This window comes from Cenococcum geophilum (assembly GCF_001692895.1).
Source record: "Cenococcum geophilum 1.58 unplaced genomic scaffold K441scaffold_20, whole genome shotgun sequence".
Taxonomy (NCBI): domain Eukaryota; kingdom Fungi; phylum Ascomycota; class Dothideomycetes; order Gloniales; family Gloniaceae; genus Cenococcum; species Cenococcum geophilum.
The window spans coordinates 953,928-971,869 of record NW_027137578.1 but is presented as its reverse complement, the minus strand read 5'-3'; the positions used below and the strand labels follow the sequence as shown (position 1 = coordinate 971,869).

At 34.5% G+C, this 17,942-nt stretch overlaps 1 protein-coding gene across 1 annotated transcript; it reads left to right on the top strand.

The window, feature by feature from the left end:
• The first annotated feature begins 1,902 nt into the window (after positions 1-1,902).
• On the top strand, positions 1,903-2,112 carry K441DRAFT_659570 (uncharacterized protein). The gene has a single exon (XM_067648558.1). It carries the CDS (start codon positions 1,919-1,921, stop codon positions 2,105-2,107), a length of 189 nt encoding a protein of 62 aa, XP_067504206.1. The 5' UTR covers positions 1,903-1,918; the 3' UTR covers positions 2,108-2,112.
• The last annotated feature ends 15,830 nt before the right edge of the window (positions 2,113-17,942 follow it).

Below are 17,942 nucleotides of genomic sequence, written 5' to 3'. Positions count from 1 at the left end.
TGGATGAATCCCCCTTACGCCTTTAATAGCCCTAGGGGGGGGGAGGTAAGGCGTATATGGCAATGGTTAATAAGAGATAGCATATAGGGGATAGTTAAAACATAGGAAATAATAATAAGATAAAACACGGCAATTAGTTAATCGGTAAGGACTGTATATCCTAGTAAAGAAAGTAGTGGTTCCTAAGGAGTTCGAATTATCCAAAGAGGACAGGACGTAGCTGTAGGCCCATAGGGCCGCCGCTATGGACGGACATAGCAAAACAGGGGTTTTTTATCCTACTAAGGTGGCTTATAGGGTTTTTCCGTCCCCTATATCAACAAGGGTTTTCTTCTTATTAATTTATAAGTTTCCCTTGTGTATAGAGCAGTCTGCGTAGGCCTAGATAGGATCCGTATTAGACGTTAATTAAAGAACTTACTACTATATTAAAACTATAAGTAAAGCTTTAATTTATAATTTTTATAATTTATATATATTTTACTTAACTATAATAAGCTATAAAATTAAAATTAAGTTTATATTTATATAATATTTAATAATATTTAATAATATTTAATATATTTAATTAATAAATTTAATATATATATATAATATACAATATATAATACATTTATAGGGTTAATTATATTTTTATAGCTTATTATAGTTAAGTAAAATATATANAAATTATAAAAATTATAAATTAAAGCTTTACTTATAGTTTTAATATATAAAATTGTATTAAATTAGATATATAATATATATATATATATATAATAATATATTAAATATCTTTAATAGTTACTAAAAAAACTTACTTATATATATATATAATATATATATAAAATATAAGTATATAATAAAGTTATTAGTAATAATAATAATAGATATAGTTTATAATAAAATACTACTTTTTTAAGTTTAAATTTATTATAAATATATTACTATATTTTAAATTCTTTTATTATAAAATTATAGTTTTAATAGTTAATAAGTTATATTTAAATTTTTATAGAATTCTATTATAAGGTTATTAAGTTATAAATAATAGAAAAAGTAGAAAACCCTATATAAGAGGTAATACTATATAAAAAGTAGCTTAATTTTCTACTTACTTAAATATTTTAGTATAATTATAAGTTTCTCTAGGTTCTAGCGATTCTAATAAACCTAATATGGCCTTAATTGGAGCTATATTGGTGGAGATAAAAATAATTAAAATTTAATGCGAGCGATCGTCAGGCGAGGGCGATCGTCAGGCGAGGGCGATCGTCAGGCGCTTAGACACGGTACGCTATGAGATTGATAATCACTAAACACAACAAAAGCATTGTCCATCTGACGGAAGAACGACTCACTAATTGTGCTGAATGGCTCTACTACGTGTAGACTTGGAAGTGGATATATACAATGGAGCTTCCATATATGCACACCTTTTAGAGTCCCCACATATAGACCTATTGTCACGGGACGCCCCCGTGACGCCTTGCACACGCCCACCAATTTCCGCCGCAAAGATATCAGTTCCGCTCACCGCCCCAGCCGAACTAATAGCGATTTTCCATACCGGGCATAGAAAATCCTAATTAGTCCGTTCAACGGTTAGAACCGGTAGGACCTTACACCGCCGCCTAAATCTATCCTATAAATAAGAATGGTACTTATTAACCTAGCAACTAAGTTAATAATATATACCTTTCCCTCCCGTTTCCTACTTCCTTTCCCTATATAACAGCGTGGTTAGTTGCCCGACGTCTAGATCGTTAAAGTTTAGACGGCCAGATTGGCCTCTTAATTAGAGCCGTCGGATTGGCCTAATTAATAAAGCCCGATTGCAAACGTCTACGGACGGCAGATAAGGTTGTATAGCTTAGTTTTAAGCCTTTTTAGGTATAGTTTAGGGGTATTTTAGGGGGGAAATGTGAATGCACGGACCATGCACGGACTGAAAACAACGCGAACACGTCCTTCTACCCCTCTTTTACGCGTATCTAGAGGTGCTAAGAGCTCTATCAGTCGGACCCAGTCCGGATTAAGACGGATAACTTCATGGACTGACTGGATTGGGCAGCTAAAATTTGGGCGATCAATCGGGCGACGGTTAGTCTACGGACTGGCCGCTTAATCGACCACACTGCTATATAACGTCTTAATTTTACTATACAGTTTATGTATATAGCTTAATAATATCTACTTTGCTATATATTATCGTCGCTTATACTTACTCCATAATATCTATAGTTAGAGGGTAAGGAAATGAAAGGAATATTATAAAAATTATTAGCTATAGCAGAAGGGCTTATACTTTAATACTAATAACCTAAATAAACCTTTTTATTTTATATTCTATATATATTATCAACTCTTAAAATATTCGCCATTTATAAGTTAATTATATAGAACGATTAAGTAAAGACTCTTTTAAGTAGTATAGAGATTATATAGTTCTATATACTCTATATATACTCTATAGAGACCTAATCTATAAAGCTACCTCTACTTACTTATAAATCTAACTGCGTATATATATATTCTTCTTTAATTAACGCCTAATACAGATCTTATCTAGGCCTACGTAGACTACTCTATGCCTAGGGGAAGATAATATATTATATGTCACGTGTCTATACATTACTTAGCTAAAAACCCTACAACTTAGGTATTTAACTAGATGTTCAACACAGTCAACAATATCATCACTTGCAACTGCACTTAATAGGTCATTCTTTTCATTATAGATTGCTTGCGATTAGTGTTCCTAGTGGCGATAATTTATTAAGGCCTATAACCGACTTTCTGTTACGGACGCTTTAAGTATAATGTTACAACTACTTGGAGAAGAGACGGAAGAAGCTAGTTAGTTGATTTAGGCACGGTCCGGAATGGAGCCAATAGAACTATGTGACGAGGAATGGTAACCAAGGTCACATAATATGCTACGTATTAAACAAGAGGAACGAGAGGAACTTACGTACCTTACGTATAAGACGTATATTACGTACAAGAAGGATTTTATAGGAGTACGGTTATATATTTAAGGACCCTTAGTCCCTACCTAGATAGTTCCTTCCTTATAGTAATTCTTAGAATATAATTAGAGTTAATCTATTAGGCAACCACTCCACCAGTTATTATTACGTTGTTAACTATTATACTTGCATTTCCTACACACCTAGCCTAATAACAAGCCCATTGTAGTTCTTGCTATAAGGTTCCGTTACATAATTACTACCTAGTTACGGTATTAATATAAGAGGTTAAATAACATGCTACTAAAAGCAGCTACTATAATGCCATTAACGGCAGCAACTACTTTAGGGATAGGAGGTAACACTAGTATGGCGGATACTAACTCACAGCAACCTATAACGGTTGGACAGCTATAGGAAATAGTTAACTAGCTAATAGCTAATAATATAATATTAGAAGAAAGACTTAACGAGATAGGAGCAGTAAAGATTAAGCTACTATTAATTAAGAGATTTATAGGAGAGAGGTTAAAGCTTAAAGGATTCCTTACGCAGATACACTTTAAGGTCTTATAGGAGGAAGTAAAGTTACCTATACCCATGGATCGGATAGCCTATATAGGACTATTCTTATTAGGAAAAGCACTTAAGTGGTTTAAACCTTACCTTATAAAGATATAAGTGAACGGAATAACGACTACTAACCAAGACGTGCGATTTATATTCTTAAGTTAGGAAGGATTTATAGAATAACTTACGCAGATATTTAGAAACCCGGAAGAAACAACTACAGCGGAAAGAAAACTCTAGAACTTCGTGTAACGGACTTCAGCAATTAAGTATACGACATAGTTCTAGATACTAATAATATAAGTAGAGTAGAATAATAGGGCGCTTATAGTATAGTATAAACAGGGACTTAAGGCTAAAGTCTAGGACGTAATTATCCTAATAGAAGATGCGGACACCCTAAGGGAACTAATAGATTAGGCGATTAAGATTAATAATTAGATCTACTAAAGGGAATAGGCTAAGAGAGGCTAGAATAGAGTTCTATAGTTATATAAGGCGCAGAGTACGTAATAACAAAAGCTAAGTTAGAAACTATAGTACGGTATAAAGCCAATGGACCTAAGTAGTACTAAAGAAGCCTATAAGAGATGGAGCAAATTATAGAAACCTAGAGGACAAGGATTAAGTAATTAAAGGTCTAAGGAGTAAAGGCCAAATTAGGGATTTTAACAGTAGAAGATATTTAGGCGGACTTTATAGTAAGAGAAATGGTTTAAAGAAGGAGCTTACATAAATTGCGGAAAACAGGGTTATTATATTAAAGACTATAGAAGTGGGCAGAGTTACTATATAGTAAAAGGTATAAGACTAGTAGATAATATATACGTATAGAGAGATAATAATATACTGCGAGGAATAAAAGAATGTTTAATTAGAAGTTTTGCGTTTTGTTATAATAACGCATGCCAAATTCATAAGGACGCTAAGTACGGCGTAAGCTATTAGCTATAAGAGCTAGCACCTATAAAATACAGAGGAACCAACAAACCAGTTCGTAGATTAGATATTAAAGATAATAAATTTAACCTAGGCAAAATATTCCGTAATAATAAGGTAATAAGGGCCGCTTACTAGGAGCGAGTAGACCTTAAAGATGTTATACTAGAGGTAAAGGATAATTCTACTATAGAATAAGGAATATTAATAGGGATTGAAACCCTACTAGATATAATGTCTATCGCTTTATAAGATATAAGAGAAGTAGGACAGCGAACCACTTTGGCACTTAATAAAGGCAAAAGGCTAAAGGCTTAAGATTCTTAAGATAAGATAAGAGATAACTAAGATTTTTAAAACGAGATAAGGTAAGCTTAAGGACCTATAATAGACAGAAACCAATAAAGTAGAGTAGTGGCTTAGTTTAAAGACATACAAATGAGCTTGGGATAAGAATTCCTAATAGTATAAGATTCTTAAGACGAGATAAGTAAGATCTAGGACTCTTAAGACGAGATAAGGACACTAGTTAAGCCTAGTTAAACTAAGGCAGGGGCTAAGCTTAAGTTAGAAGCAAGCTCAGGATTAAAAAACCTAAGGAATTAAGAATTTAGAGTACGAATTAGGACACCTATAAATAAGAAGTAAGGAGCTTCTTTATAGATTAGAGAATTTACGGCACAAATAGCAATTAGACTAGGAGACGAATATATAGACTTAGAAGATTTACTAGTTAAACAAAGTATTCGAACTAAAGATTAAAAAGTTAATACCAGAATTAAGAAGTAAGATAACTTTAAAGATTAGAGCGTAAGGCGCAAACCAAAAGAAACCATAGAAGAATTTAGGCAAAGAATTATCGCATAGCAAGAACAGAAACTAGATAAAAGATCTAGTATATTAAGACGTATAAAGAACAGAGCACTAATATAAAGAATTATTAATAGGCCGAGAGCAGGTATACTAAGAGCTAAGTAGCTTACTAAACTAGAAGATAAAGAAAATTTAGGGATTTTAATTAGGTTTAAAGAACGATATATAAAGGGCTATTATAATATAGTAATAAGAAGATACTTCTTTATGGACAAACCGTATATACTCCAGCAGCTATACTAAAAGTGGTATAGGCAAAGGCATAATAATAAGTGGGAAGATTTCTATATATAGTTGGATGAAAAAGTTATCTAGGACCACCTAATTATAAAAAAGGCTATAACGCATATTAAAGGAGCCTTAATTATAATGTTAAAGGATCTAAAGGAACGTTTAGAGGACTGGAGAAATAAGAGATGTATCTTAGTACCTACAAATAAAGTTATAACGTTTAGATTAGCATAATATAGGTTTAAACTTAGGAATAAAGACGAGCTAAGAGTTAACCTAAAGCACCTAGTACACCATACGTTATTATAGATTATGTGTGTGGACGATATATACAAAATATATAAGAATCCGAAAGAGAAGAATTGGAAATACCCTATAAGGATATACTAGATAACGGATAAGTAATAGTATAGGAATGTCAAATATATATATAGATGGCATCTAATAGAGGTCCAAGAGGAAGGAAGTTTAGTACTTTAACCAGGAAGATTTTTTATAGAAGAATGCTTAAACGGATAATAGTGGTAGAAATGCCTAGAAAATACGTGTTTATAGTATATTAAAGATAAAAAGCGAACTAGGTATTGGCTAAAGAGCGAGCTAAGTGTACTAGAATTAAGCAGCTAATAGTTAGGAAAAGTAGAGGCCTACAGGACTAGAGGGAGCTAGTAGTAGAGCCTTAGACCCTTAAAGGAATTTAAGGACAACACCTAAATTTATAAATTAATTGGTAAGATTAGCAGTTTAAAGCGCTAATAGATAGTAGAGTAATACGAAACTATATTTTACTAGTAGTAATTAAGAGAATAGGACTACCTTATAGATAAAAGGAGCAACCTTACCTATTAGTTACAATTTTAGGAGATCTAATAACCTATAGAGGAGGGATTATTAATCTTAAAATAGGACCTATTTAGATAACTATTAAAGAAAGACAAATTAAGATATCTTTTAATATCCTACTATTGGGATAGGATAAGGCGGTATTAGGTATGCCTTAGTTATAGGAATACAATCTAAGAATTAATTAGATTATAGGTTAGGTTAATATCAGAAATACTTAATGCCGTAAGATATAATAATAAGCTAAGTTAGTATAGTACTAAGTAGGAGTAACCTATAAAGAAATAGAAAAAGGACTAAGCTATATACTAAAAAGATACTATAAGTACGGCAAGAAACTATAATCACTAGAAAATAAAAAGCTGTTAGAATATATAGTATAGGACTATAAGATAGAGTTAGAACTAGGAATAAGTCTAAAGTCCTTTCTAATTTATAAGCTTACTAAAGAAGAAGGTAGAGCGTTAAAAGAGTTTGTTTAGGAAAACCTATAAAAGGGATATATTAGACTATCGCAGTTATTAGCAGGTTATTTAGTACTATTCGTACTAAAGAAGAATAGTAAACTAAGGCTGTGTATTAACTATAGACAGTTAAATAGTATTACTAGGAAGGATAGGTATCCTTTACCCTTAATTAGCAAAATCTAAAATAGGATAGGCAATGCGTAAATCTTCACGAAGATAGATCTAAGATAGGCGTACTATTAGATTAGGATTAAGGAAGGCGATAAATAAAAGGCAGCCTTTAGGTTAAAGGAAGGACTATACAAACTATTAGTTATATAATTCGGGCTTATAAATATATTAGTAACGTTTTAGAAGCGTATTAACAATATATTAGGAGAATACTTAGATGAATTTGTTATGGTATATTTTAATAATATTATTATCTACTTAATAACTAAGGAAGAACACGGGGAATACGTTAAATGGGTTTTAAAGAGACTATAAGAAGAATAGATGCTAGTAGTAATTAAAAAATGCGAGTTCTTTACTAGAAAGACTAATTTTATTAGATTTATTATTAAACTAGGCCAACTTAGCATAGATCTAAAGAAGATTAAGGCTATAATGAATTAGTAGGAACCGAAGAACGTTATATAGTTAAGGTTATTCCTAGGGTTTTATAATTACTATAGAAGGTTTATAGCGTAGTAGTTAAAGGATATTAAGCTATTTACGCGGTTAATAAAGAAAGAAGAACTATAGGTATAGGGGGAGGAACAAAGAGAACTCTTTAAGAAAGTTAAAGAGTTATTTACCCAGAAGCCAGTTCTTAAGATCTATTAACTAGGACTAGAGACGGTTATAAAAATAGATATATTAGACTATATACTAGGGGCGTGCTTTATATAAAGGTATTAAAATAGATAGCACCTAGTAGCATACTATAGTCGGAAGATAATACTACTAGAGTTAAACTATAACATCTATAATAAGGAGTTATTAGGTATAGTTATAGTATTAAAGGAATAAAGAGCATTCTTATAAGGTATAGAAAAACCATTTATAGTTAAAACGGATTATAAAAACCTAATAGGATTCCTAATAATAAAGGAACTTAACTAAAGATAGGTTAGATAGGCAGAGATGCTTATAGAATACTATTTTAAGATTTAGTATACTAAAGGTATAAATAATACGCGGGCAGATACTCTAAGCCGTAAAGCTAAACTATAAAATAAGGAAAAGCTATTAGGGGCTTTATTGCGAAAAGATATAGACGGATTAATTAGGTATAATTATCCGAAAATTATAGTAACTTAAGAAGATAATAAATTAGAGAAAGTCTATAAGATACCAGAAAGCTTTTGGGCGTAAAGAATTTTAGAAGTATAGCTAGAAGATCTATAGACGGATATATACGAAAATTAAGAAGTAAAGTATATCCTAAGAAGTATAGTAGAGTAGTTTATAGAGGACTTTTATAAGGGACTAATCTAAGGATACAATAGAGCTATGGGCTTAGTGTCGAGACTTTAGAAGGAGTATATTATTAACGGAATCTAGAGAATAGCTAGAAAGGTTATAAGAAAATATTTAGATTGCTAAAGGAATAAACTAATGAGGTATAAGCTATATAGAGGGCTACAACCTATTAAAATACTAAAGAGACTATGGGAGGTTATATTATAGGACTTTATTATTAAGTTGCTAAAATTAAAGGACCCTATTACCGGACAAGATTATAATGTAATTTTAGTAATAGTAGACAAGCTTATAAAGTAGGGATACTTTATAGCATATACAGAAGAAATCTTAGCAGAAGATGTCGCTAGAATCTACGTTAAAGAAGTGTTTATAAGATATAGAGTACTAGGTAAAATTATATCGGATAGAGATCTAAGATTTATAGCAGTATTTTGGGAAGTGTTCTTAGTGGAGTAAGGAGTTTAAGCAGCAACTTTTACTATATATTATCCGCAGATAGACAGTTAAACGGAAAGATTAAATTAGACGCTAGAGCAGTATCTAAGGCATTATATTAATTATGCATAGAATAATTAGGTATTACTATTACTAGTTATATAGTTTATATATAATACAACACCTTAAAAAGGGATAGGTATATTACTATTTAAGGCAAATTATAGATATGAGCTAAGAATATTACTATTACTACGGTAAGTAAAGAAAACGAGTAGTACAGCTAAAGAGAGAATAAAGATATTAATAAATCTTTATGTAGACCTTATAGAATTAGTAAAGAAAGTATAAGAGAGAATAAAAAGGTATTATAATGCTAAGAGATCTAAGGGACCAGATCTTAAGAAGGGAGATAAAGTGTGGCTACTATATAAAAATTTTAAGAGTTAACGACTAAGTAAGAAATTGGACTATGTTAGACTAGGACCTTTTAAAATTACATAAAGGATTTCACTAGTTACGTTTAAGTTAAACCTACTAGCTAAAATAAAGATCTACCCTATATAGCACATTATAATGCTAGAGCTAGCATATAGGAATGTTAAGCCACTAGTTTATAAGGTAGACACGTATAGAGAATAAAAAGAAGATAAATAGTAAGTTTCGAAGATCGTTAATTATAAGGATATTAATAATGAAATATGGTATAAGGTTAAGTAGATAGGCTATACTAAGACTACCTAGGAGCTACTAGAGAATTTAAAAAACGCTATAGGAAAGGTACGGGAGTATTAGAAGAGATTAGGTTAGGTAGTATTAATAAAGAAGGATTACTAAAGAATAAGTTACCTAAGGGGGACTTAAGAAGAGCAGTTGCCGAACTACTTAGATCTATTTCCTTCTCTATTAGAGGAGAATCCGTTCTTTTATTACCTAGTTCCTATAGACCTTATTTTATAAGTTTCTACTTCTTAAAATAAACCTTCTTATAAACCTTCTTAAGATAAAGCAGATAAGTAGATGCCGTAATTTAAGTATTTAGGGCCTTTTATTTCGCGTTATAGGAATATTCTAACTTAGTAAGGGCTTGCAATAGTTTACTATCTAGCCGTATAGTAGCAAATTAAACATAAGACCCTAAGATAAATTAATTAGGGAACTAGATAACTATTAAGAGTAATAGGTCGCGTATATTTAGCATTAGAAGTAAAGTAAACGTCATAAAATAAATAAATATTCGCTTTAGTATACTTTAAGTAAGAGGACGGTTATTATAAAGATGGGTTCGCTAACGTAATATAAACTAACCCCTCTTTCGAACAATAAGAATATAGAGATAGTATAATCTCACTAAGAGATAATATTGCAGCAATAGTGCGAGTATAACGTTGGGCGTATAAAGAAGAAATTGCTTTAGGTATAATAAGCAATAATATTAACCAAATTAATTAGACGGATATTATACCTCTAGTAAATAACTTAGAGATATTTTAGATCTTTAAGGACGAAGATAAAGAGGAGGGAGATAGTGTTACGGACGCTTTAAGTATAATATTATAACTACTTGGAGAAGAAATAGAAGAAGCTAGTTGGTTAATTTAGGCACGGTCTAAAATAGAGCCAATAGAACTATGTGACGAGGAATGGTAACCAAGGTCACATAATATGCTATATATTAAACAAGAGGAACGAGAGGAACTTATATACCTTACGTATAAGATATACATTACGTATAAGAAGGATTTTATAGGAGTACGGTTGTGTATTTAAGGACCCTCAGTCCCTACCTAGATAGTTCCTTCCTTGTAGTAATTCTTAGAATATAATTAGAGTTAATCTATTAGGCAACTACTCCACCAGTTATTATTACGTTGTTGACTATTGTACTTGCATTTCCTACACACCTAGCCTAATAACGAGCCTATCGTAGTTCTTGCTACAAGGTTCCGTTACACTTTCCAGCCAATAGCACCTAGTTAAAAACTCCTTGCTTAACCGCCCTATTATCTACCTCCTTATCTACTACTATCCTATCTACCAAATATACTATGGTTTTATCTTTAGAAGAAAGAGCTAGGAAATAAAACAAGAGGGCCTAATAACTCTATAACCTAGAGATCCAAAAAAGAGAGTAGGAGGAATAGGTACGGATCCAAAAGACGGAATAGGAAGAGGAGTTTCACTAAGCAAGGCTAGCCGCTCTAAAGCAGCCTACCCTACTAGAGCACACCTCTACTACTAAGGCAGACAAACTAAGTAAGTCCTATAACCTACCGGAAGGCTTAGGCACGCTTAAGCTTAACCTCCCTAGCCTAGCTAGAAGAGACCTTTATAATATATAGAAAGGATCCTTCCGCCTAGAGAACCTAGTATATCTATAGGTACACTCTAGCCGCCCAGACCTTTTTAATATGGCTACTATTAAAAACGGAAAGCTTATTTTAAAGAGACCTACTACTAGCCGTAAGGTCTACAAGAACAAGGAGGTCTAGTTTACTAGATTTATAAACTACGTAGTGATTGTAAGCACTCTTTATATATGCCCAACCAACCTCTATATAAGAATATTGCTCTAGATAAATAAGATCCGCGACTACTCCGCGACCTATAACTGGACCTCTATCCTAAACCTCGCGCTTAACTACTATAAGTATATTATAAATTGTAATTAGCTTAAGCCTAGTAACTAGGACATACCTACCTAGTTTAAGGCCCTATACTGCCGGGCAGCTAATATAAAGGCATAGAGCCAGGGACTTAAAGTCCGTAGTATAGCATTAAAAAGATCGCGAAAGAATACCTTCCCTCCCCTCCCCTCTAGCAAGCCCTGTTATAGCTAGAACAACCAGCAGGCTTATAGAGAAGATCCATATCGTTACCGCCACGCATGCTCTAAATGCGACAAAAACCACCCATTAAAGTCATGCCCTAGGTAGCTTACTGCCATAAGTAGTTAGTCCTAGGATTTAATAGTAGATAAAGACATCTTCCTAGGTTTAACTATTTAGATAGACCTGCCACAGACGCTAAGGCTCTAAGGTAGGCCTAATTCAGTACCCCTTTTTAAAACTTACTTATAAATGACTTTTTTAGCTAACTTACTATCACCTCTAAGACCTCTTACTTGGAGCACGCTCCTTTATAGGTACCCTAAAAATCTCCCAGCAATTTTATAAGGCATCCTTACCTACGAGGTGGAGATAGGTCCCTTATTACCTATACTACCTAATATCTATAAAAACCACCTTTCCTTATACAATAACGAAGACCTTATCTCTAAAAAGATCATTATTAACCTAGCCCTAGGCCGTATACAGGCCACCAACTCTACAGTTACCTCACCCCTAGGCCTAGTGCCTAAGGCAGATAGCGGCTTCCGCTGTATTTACAACCTCTCTTCACCCAAAGGCTTCTTAGTTAATAACTCTATCGACCTAGCCTAGGCAGTACTACACTATACCTAGATAGAGACTATACTAGCATATATAATTACAGCTAGTAAAGGCTGCTACCTAGTTAAACAAGACATTAAAAATACCTTCTAGATGGTGCCCGTTTCAGTACGGTCGCGTTACCTACTTAGCTTTATCTAGAAGGGAGTTATATACGTCAAATGCTGTCTACCATTTAGCTTATAAATAGCCCCATTCCTTTTTAACTTATTCGCTAAAGGTCTCCATTAGATCCTAGTATAATAGATTAATTCCGCTATTAAGCACTACTTTAATAATTTTATATTCGTGGTCAAGTGTCCGACTATACTACTATTACTAAGGGAGGTATACCTCTTAGTTACTAACTAGCTAGGGGTACCCCAAAATAATACTAAGAATATTAAAGGTACGGAGGCTGAAGTATTAGGTTACACTATTAACACCATAACAATAGAGATAAAACTCTTACTAGCTAAGTAATAGAAAGCTATTAATTAGGTAACCGAAGCCCTTTAGAAGGGCTAGCTATTATTATAGCAAGCCCAACAACTGGCGGGCCGCCTAGTATAGTATATAAGAGTTATCCGCCTTAGGCGCTTATACTCTTGCTCCTTATAAGACTTTATAATAAAATGGCCTACTAGGTTATTAAGATATATGCCCTAGCGCCTTCCCCTAGAGCTAAAAGAAGACCTTAACCTCTAGCTTAAGGTTCTTATATTAAGTAACGGTATACTATTCTTTAATAATAAGGAGAGGCCGTAGTTTCACTTATTTACTAACGCCTTATTACTTAAAGGCTATAAAGGCTTCTACTTTAGCGGAGAGAATAGCCACTAGCCTAATTACGCGGCTTCCCTACCCCAGGCCTAGGCCTTTAGCTATTATTCCCTACTAGACTAGGCGGATAACTATATTAACCTAAAAGAGATACATGCTATTGCGAAGGCATTTAAAAAGTAGTCATTAGTCTAGCGATATAGGTCTCTCTATATTTATACAGACAATATAGTTACTTACAGCGGCATCCAGAATAATATTATAAAAGGTTCTAGAAACTAATTACTCTAAGAGATACTTATATCCTTAATAATAAATAATATTACTATAATAACTATATAGGTCTCCAGCGCCAACAATAGGCTTACTAATACTCTCTCGCGATTTAACCGCGAGAAATTATTATTACTATGCCCTAAGTAGCAAATAAATAACGGCTTTTTGCCGGATAAATAACGGCTTCTTGCTAAATAAATAACGGCTTCTTACCGGATAAATAAAGGCTTCTTACCAGAAAAATAATATCTCTCCTTTAGGTAGCTACTAACTCTTATAGTTAACCTAGAGTCGTTTAATTAACCCCCCCTAACCTTCTAGAGTAAGATTAGTAGGTTTTATTGCTTTTTACTACTTATATAGCATAGCTTAGCAGCTAATATAAGAAAAGGCTACTTCTCTACTATTAAGAGCTGGGAGGCCTTCTTAGCCCTAAACGGTTTATTACCGTATCCAGCTAAAAGGATAAACTTAGGGGAGTAGATTGCCCAACGAGTGTTCGGTACAGCCGCCCCTCTAATAGGTAGGATTAAGCCAGAAACCCTCTCTAACTATATCTTTGTAATCTAATCTCGCCATATAAACCTAGGTCACTTAACCGCCGCCTTTAAAGACTATACTATTAAAAGGGCCCTAGCGGGGGCTATATTACTATTCCTATCTACTAAGAAGACCAAACTACTAATTATAAAGGACATCTTAGATAAGATTGTTACCTCTAGACCCTATAAAGCAGATATAAATATAGATACGGCATTTATAATGGCGTTTACGGGTTTCCTATATATAGGAGAGATTACGTACCTAAATAGGAAAGCTAAGGACTTTAGCACTACAAGGGCCCTCTATAATAATATTAGGATCGCCCCTAATAGCTATTTAATAGTCTTCTACCTAAAACGGAGTAAGATAGATAAAACCTATAGTGGCGTTAATATCTAAATCGCCACTATACTAGGAGATTGTCTATGCCCCATAGCCGTAATAATACGGTTATTCAACTGTGACCCCCGGCCTCTATCAGATCTATTATTTAGCGTTAATAATAAAGCATTTTCGGCGCTAGTAGTGTATAAGATTCTATTAACCCGCCTAGCCACTAGCGGTATCTTGCCTAACAGCTACTCTAACTACTCCTTCCGTAGGGGTACAGCGTAGCATACGTATAACTGTGGCTTTATAGAGTTATAAACAGCGTAGTTAGGTCAATGGACATTAAATGCGGTAAAACTTTACTATAACACCTTAGAAACTAAACGACTTTAATTAAACTCGTATTTCTAGCGGAGTAGGCCTATACTAGCTAGGGAAGCCTAATATAGGGACTCTATACTTTCTGTTACAGGACCACCCTATAATACCTTACATACGCTACCTACCGCATTCTACCGCAATCTGCCGCATTCTACCATATTCGGCCTACCACCGTAAGATTGTCCTATATTTATAATATCCGCAATACTAGTAATATCCGTAACCTCTGCTAAGTTCTATTAAGTCTGCCAAATTCTACTAAACTCTGCCTAATTCTGCTAAGTCTACCGAATTCTGCCGAATTCTGTAAAATTCTGCTAAAGCTGCTAAATTCTGCTAAATTCTACTAAGTCTGCCAAATTCTACTAGGACCGTGGTTGACTAAGCAACTAAGTTAACGATATATATCCATTCTTCCTATTTCCTTACCTTCTTTCCTTACACAATGTCTTAATTTCATTACACAGTTTATACTGCGGAAATTGCTCCCATTTTAACTTAATTCTTTATAGGTAGTAGGCGCTTCGCTAGTAGGTACTAGGTAGAATTTAGGCCAGATCTCCGAAGTTTAGGCCTAAAAAGCCTTATAAACGCTAGGATATCGCCTAGATCCCGCCCTATAGGCCTACACCCTCTATAATTAATATATTTAAAATAGACTATAACCTATTCGTGCTGTGCGAGAGATAGATGTTATGTGTCTATACATTGCTTAGCCGAAAACCCTACAACTTAGGTATTCAACTAGATGTTTAATACGGTTAACAACATTATTGCTTACAACTGCACTTAATAGGTCGTTCTTTTTACCTACCCACCTCCCTTATAATGTATATTAGATTAGTTACTTATAGTCCTATTTAGGTCTAGCGGCGGGCTATCCTATTAGGGGCACCAGGTAGGATTTAGGCCAAATCTCCAAAGTTTAGGCCTAAAAAGCCTTATAAACGCTAGGATATCGCCTAGATCCCGCCCTATAGGCCTATACCCTCTACAATCGATATATTTGAAATGGACTATAACCTATTTATGCCATACGAGAGATAGATAGGAAAAAACCCCTAGCGTATTAGGAGGAAAGGATTAAAAAAACTCCATTTAACTATCTCTATATATGGCTTAGCAGCTACGTCTAGACCTCTATTAGATACTAGACCTCTATAGTTACTACTATATCCTTCTTTTTTTTTAGCTTATATAGAGCTAGAGCTAGAGTTCACTACGTCCTAGCTAGGCCCTACTATTAATTACCTTACACTAGTAGTTTTTTTTTATATCTTAACCGTCCTCTACTATACGCTATCTCCTATAAACTGCTATTATTTATACCCTATCCTCCCCTAGAGCTTATTAAAAGCATAAGGGGGATTTATCTATAACTAGTACTATAATTTTATAACTAAAAGGCGAACGGGATATATATATATATATATACTCTAGGTACCTTTTCCGCTTATACCCTAGTTACTAGGCCCTCTTTAGGGGGGACTAGTCTGTAAAAAGGAGACCGTAAATAGTAATCTATTTAGACCGGCGCGAACACTCACGTCAATTAGATCTAAAATGGCGGGCTAGCCTATATAGGCAACTGTATATTAGATTTGGACTAGAGCATTAGAGTAAATTTAACCTCAGATCTACGCCACGCTAGTTAAAATAGATCACTAACTATAAAACCGTATAGTTGTTGTCTAGGTTGCTAGGCAGGATTATATAGTGCGATTAATTAACAGTAAGTGACCTATTATACTCCGCGGGTGCGCATTACCCTAAGAGTAGAAAGGGGTATATTTACTTATCCATTTGCCAATTATAAGAGGTTATTGATATCTTTAATTAGGGAGTTAAGGGACATTAAATCTAACTTATATCTATAAGGATTTTATACAGGTGGGCTTAAAATAAGAGCTAGTAGTCATTTACTATAGAGGAGTACCGTTAGTAATAGTTTTCGAGATCTTACTATCCCGTATAAAACTTTTTACTACTACCCACAACATCTCGACAACCCCCAGCTCCCACCCGCACGCTATGCGTTGGCTCTGCTGAATCTGAAGACCAGTAGGTTCGTAGGCTAAGTCACCTCGCACAGATGCAGCCTCCGATTTCGACGGCCCAATTATGCCATACTATTTGGATATTATGTGTAGAATTAATGCAAAATCTCGGGATTACCCTGTGCTTTTGGGTGGCTTAGGAAGCTCCGTCCGGCTTATGGAGATTAAAAAAGGGGAATAACCTGTCGATCTAGGTCGGATTTTGGTCACCCTACCTTCCCATTACTAAGTGGCGATGACGATCAAGTGGCAATGAGGTAACAATTACATATCATCGTCGGCGTCTCCGTCAGTCTTTGCCACCTATCTAGTGTATATAGTGAGGCTCTAGAGCCTCTTGCAATGAGACAGAGTCATTATTCTTTTGATCGTTTGATATTCCGATCGACACCTCCGCAAAATGGCTCCAAAGACGCGGGCGATGACTACAGAGAGGAACAAAGGGAAGAGAAAGAAAAAGAAACAAACCTCTTCTACAAACGACAAGAATCCTTTCTCTCCACTGTCACACCCTCTTTTGCAACCTTCTTTATACTCTCGTTCTCGTTCTCCAACTCCACACCCCCCGAATTGCTGTTCTCGCCATGCCCAATTGCATCTCCTCTACTAATACCTTCTCCTTAGCTATTAACCCTAGCCTTTAGATTTAGGACGATATCCTTCCGTACAAGCTTATATACTAATAACCGGCCCTATCAAAATCTCTCCCTGATAAAACTTGCCGCCGCTGGCTTCTACTATACCTTCGGCAACGGGAAAGATAGGGTAGAATACGCTTTCTGTGGTGTAGAGACCTATAACTGAGACGACATAGACTGCCCTATCGAAGAGCTAATGATGGACCGTGGGGACGACTGCTTATGGCCAGAACTTAGAGCCGACTTTTATAACCATCTCCCATTACTCGCACCCCCAAGTACTGCAACATCTTAAACACTTTATATACCAAACAAGATCCCTACGCCTACTATACCTTATATACCTCAGATACCTTAGAAACCTCAGATACCTTAGAAACCGCTTCTGAGCCGCATACCTCGGCCATTACCGAAACGTAAACCACTACCTCAATTACTTTAATTGCCTTAATCGCCTTACCTACCACCTCTATCCCTCTGGGTATCACCCCTACAACTACATATATACGCCTTAGTACTAGTATCGCCGCCCCTATAACCAGTGCGGCCTGGCCAGAAACCACTATGTCTAATACTGACAGTTTAAGACCTTATAGTACGATTTCGTATTAAACCGTCTCCGTTCCAACAACTACCACTAGTCTATAACTATAAATGTAAATACTACTACTATTAGCAGCTTAGTCGATTACACAATTCCTATTATATATACTGCTAGCGTTTATAA

What these genes read in the sequence shown, in the direction of transcription:
- K441DRAFT_659570 (XM_067648558.1), top strand. Translation starts at nt 1,919, where the DNA reads ATGCACGGACTGAAAACAACGCGAACACGTCCTTCTACCCCTCTTTTA.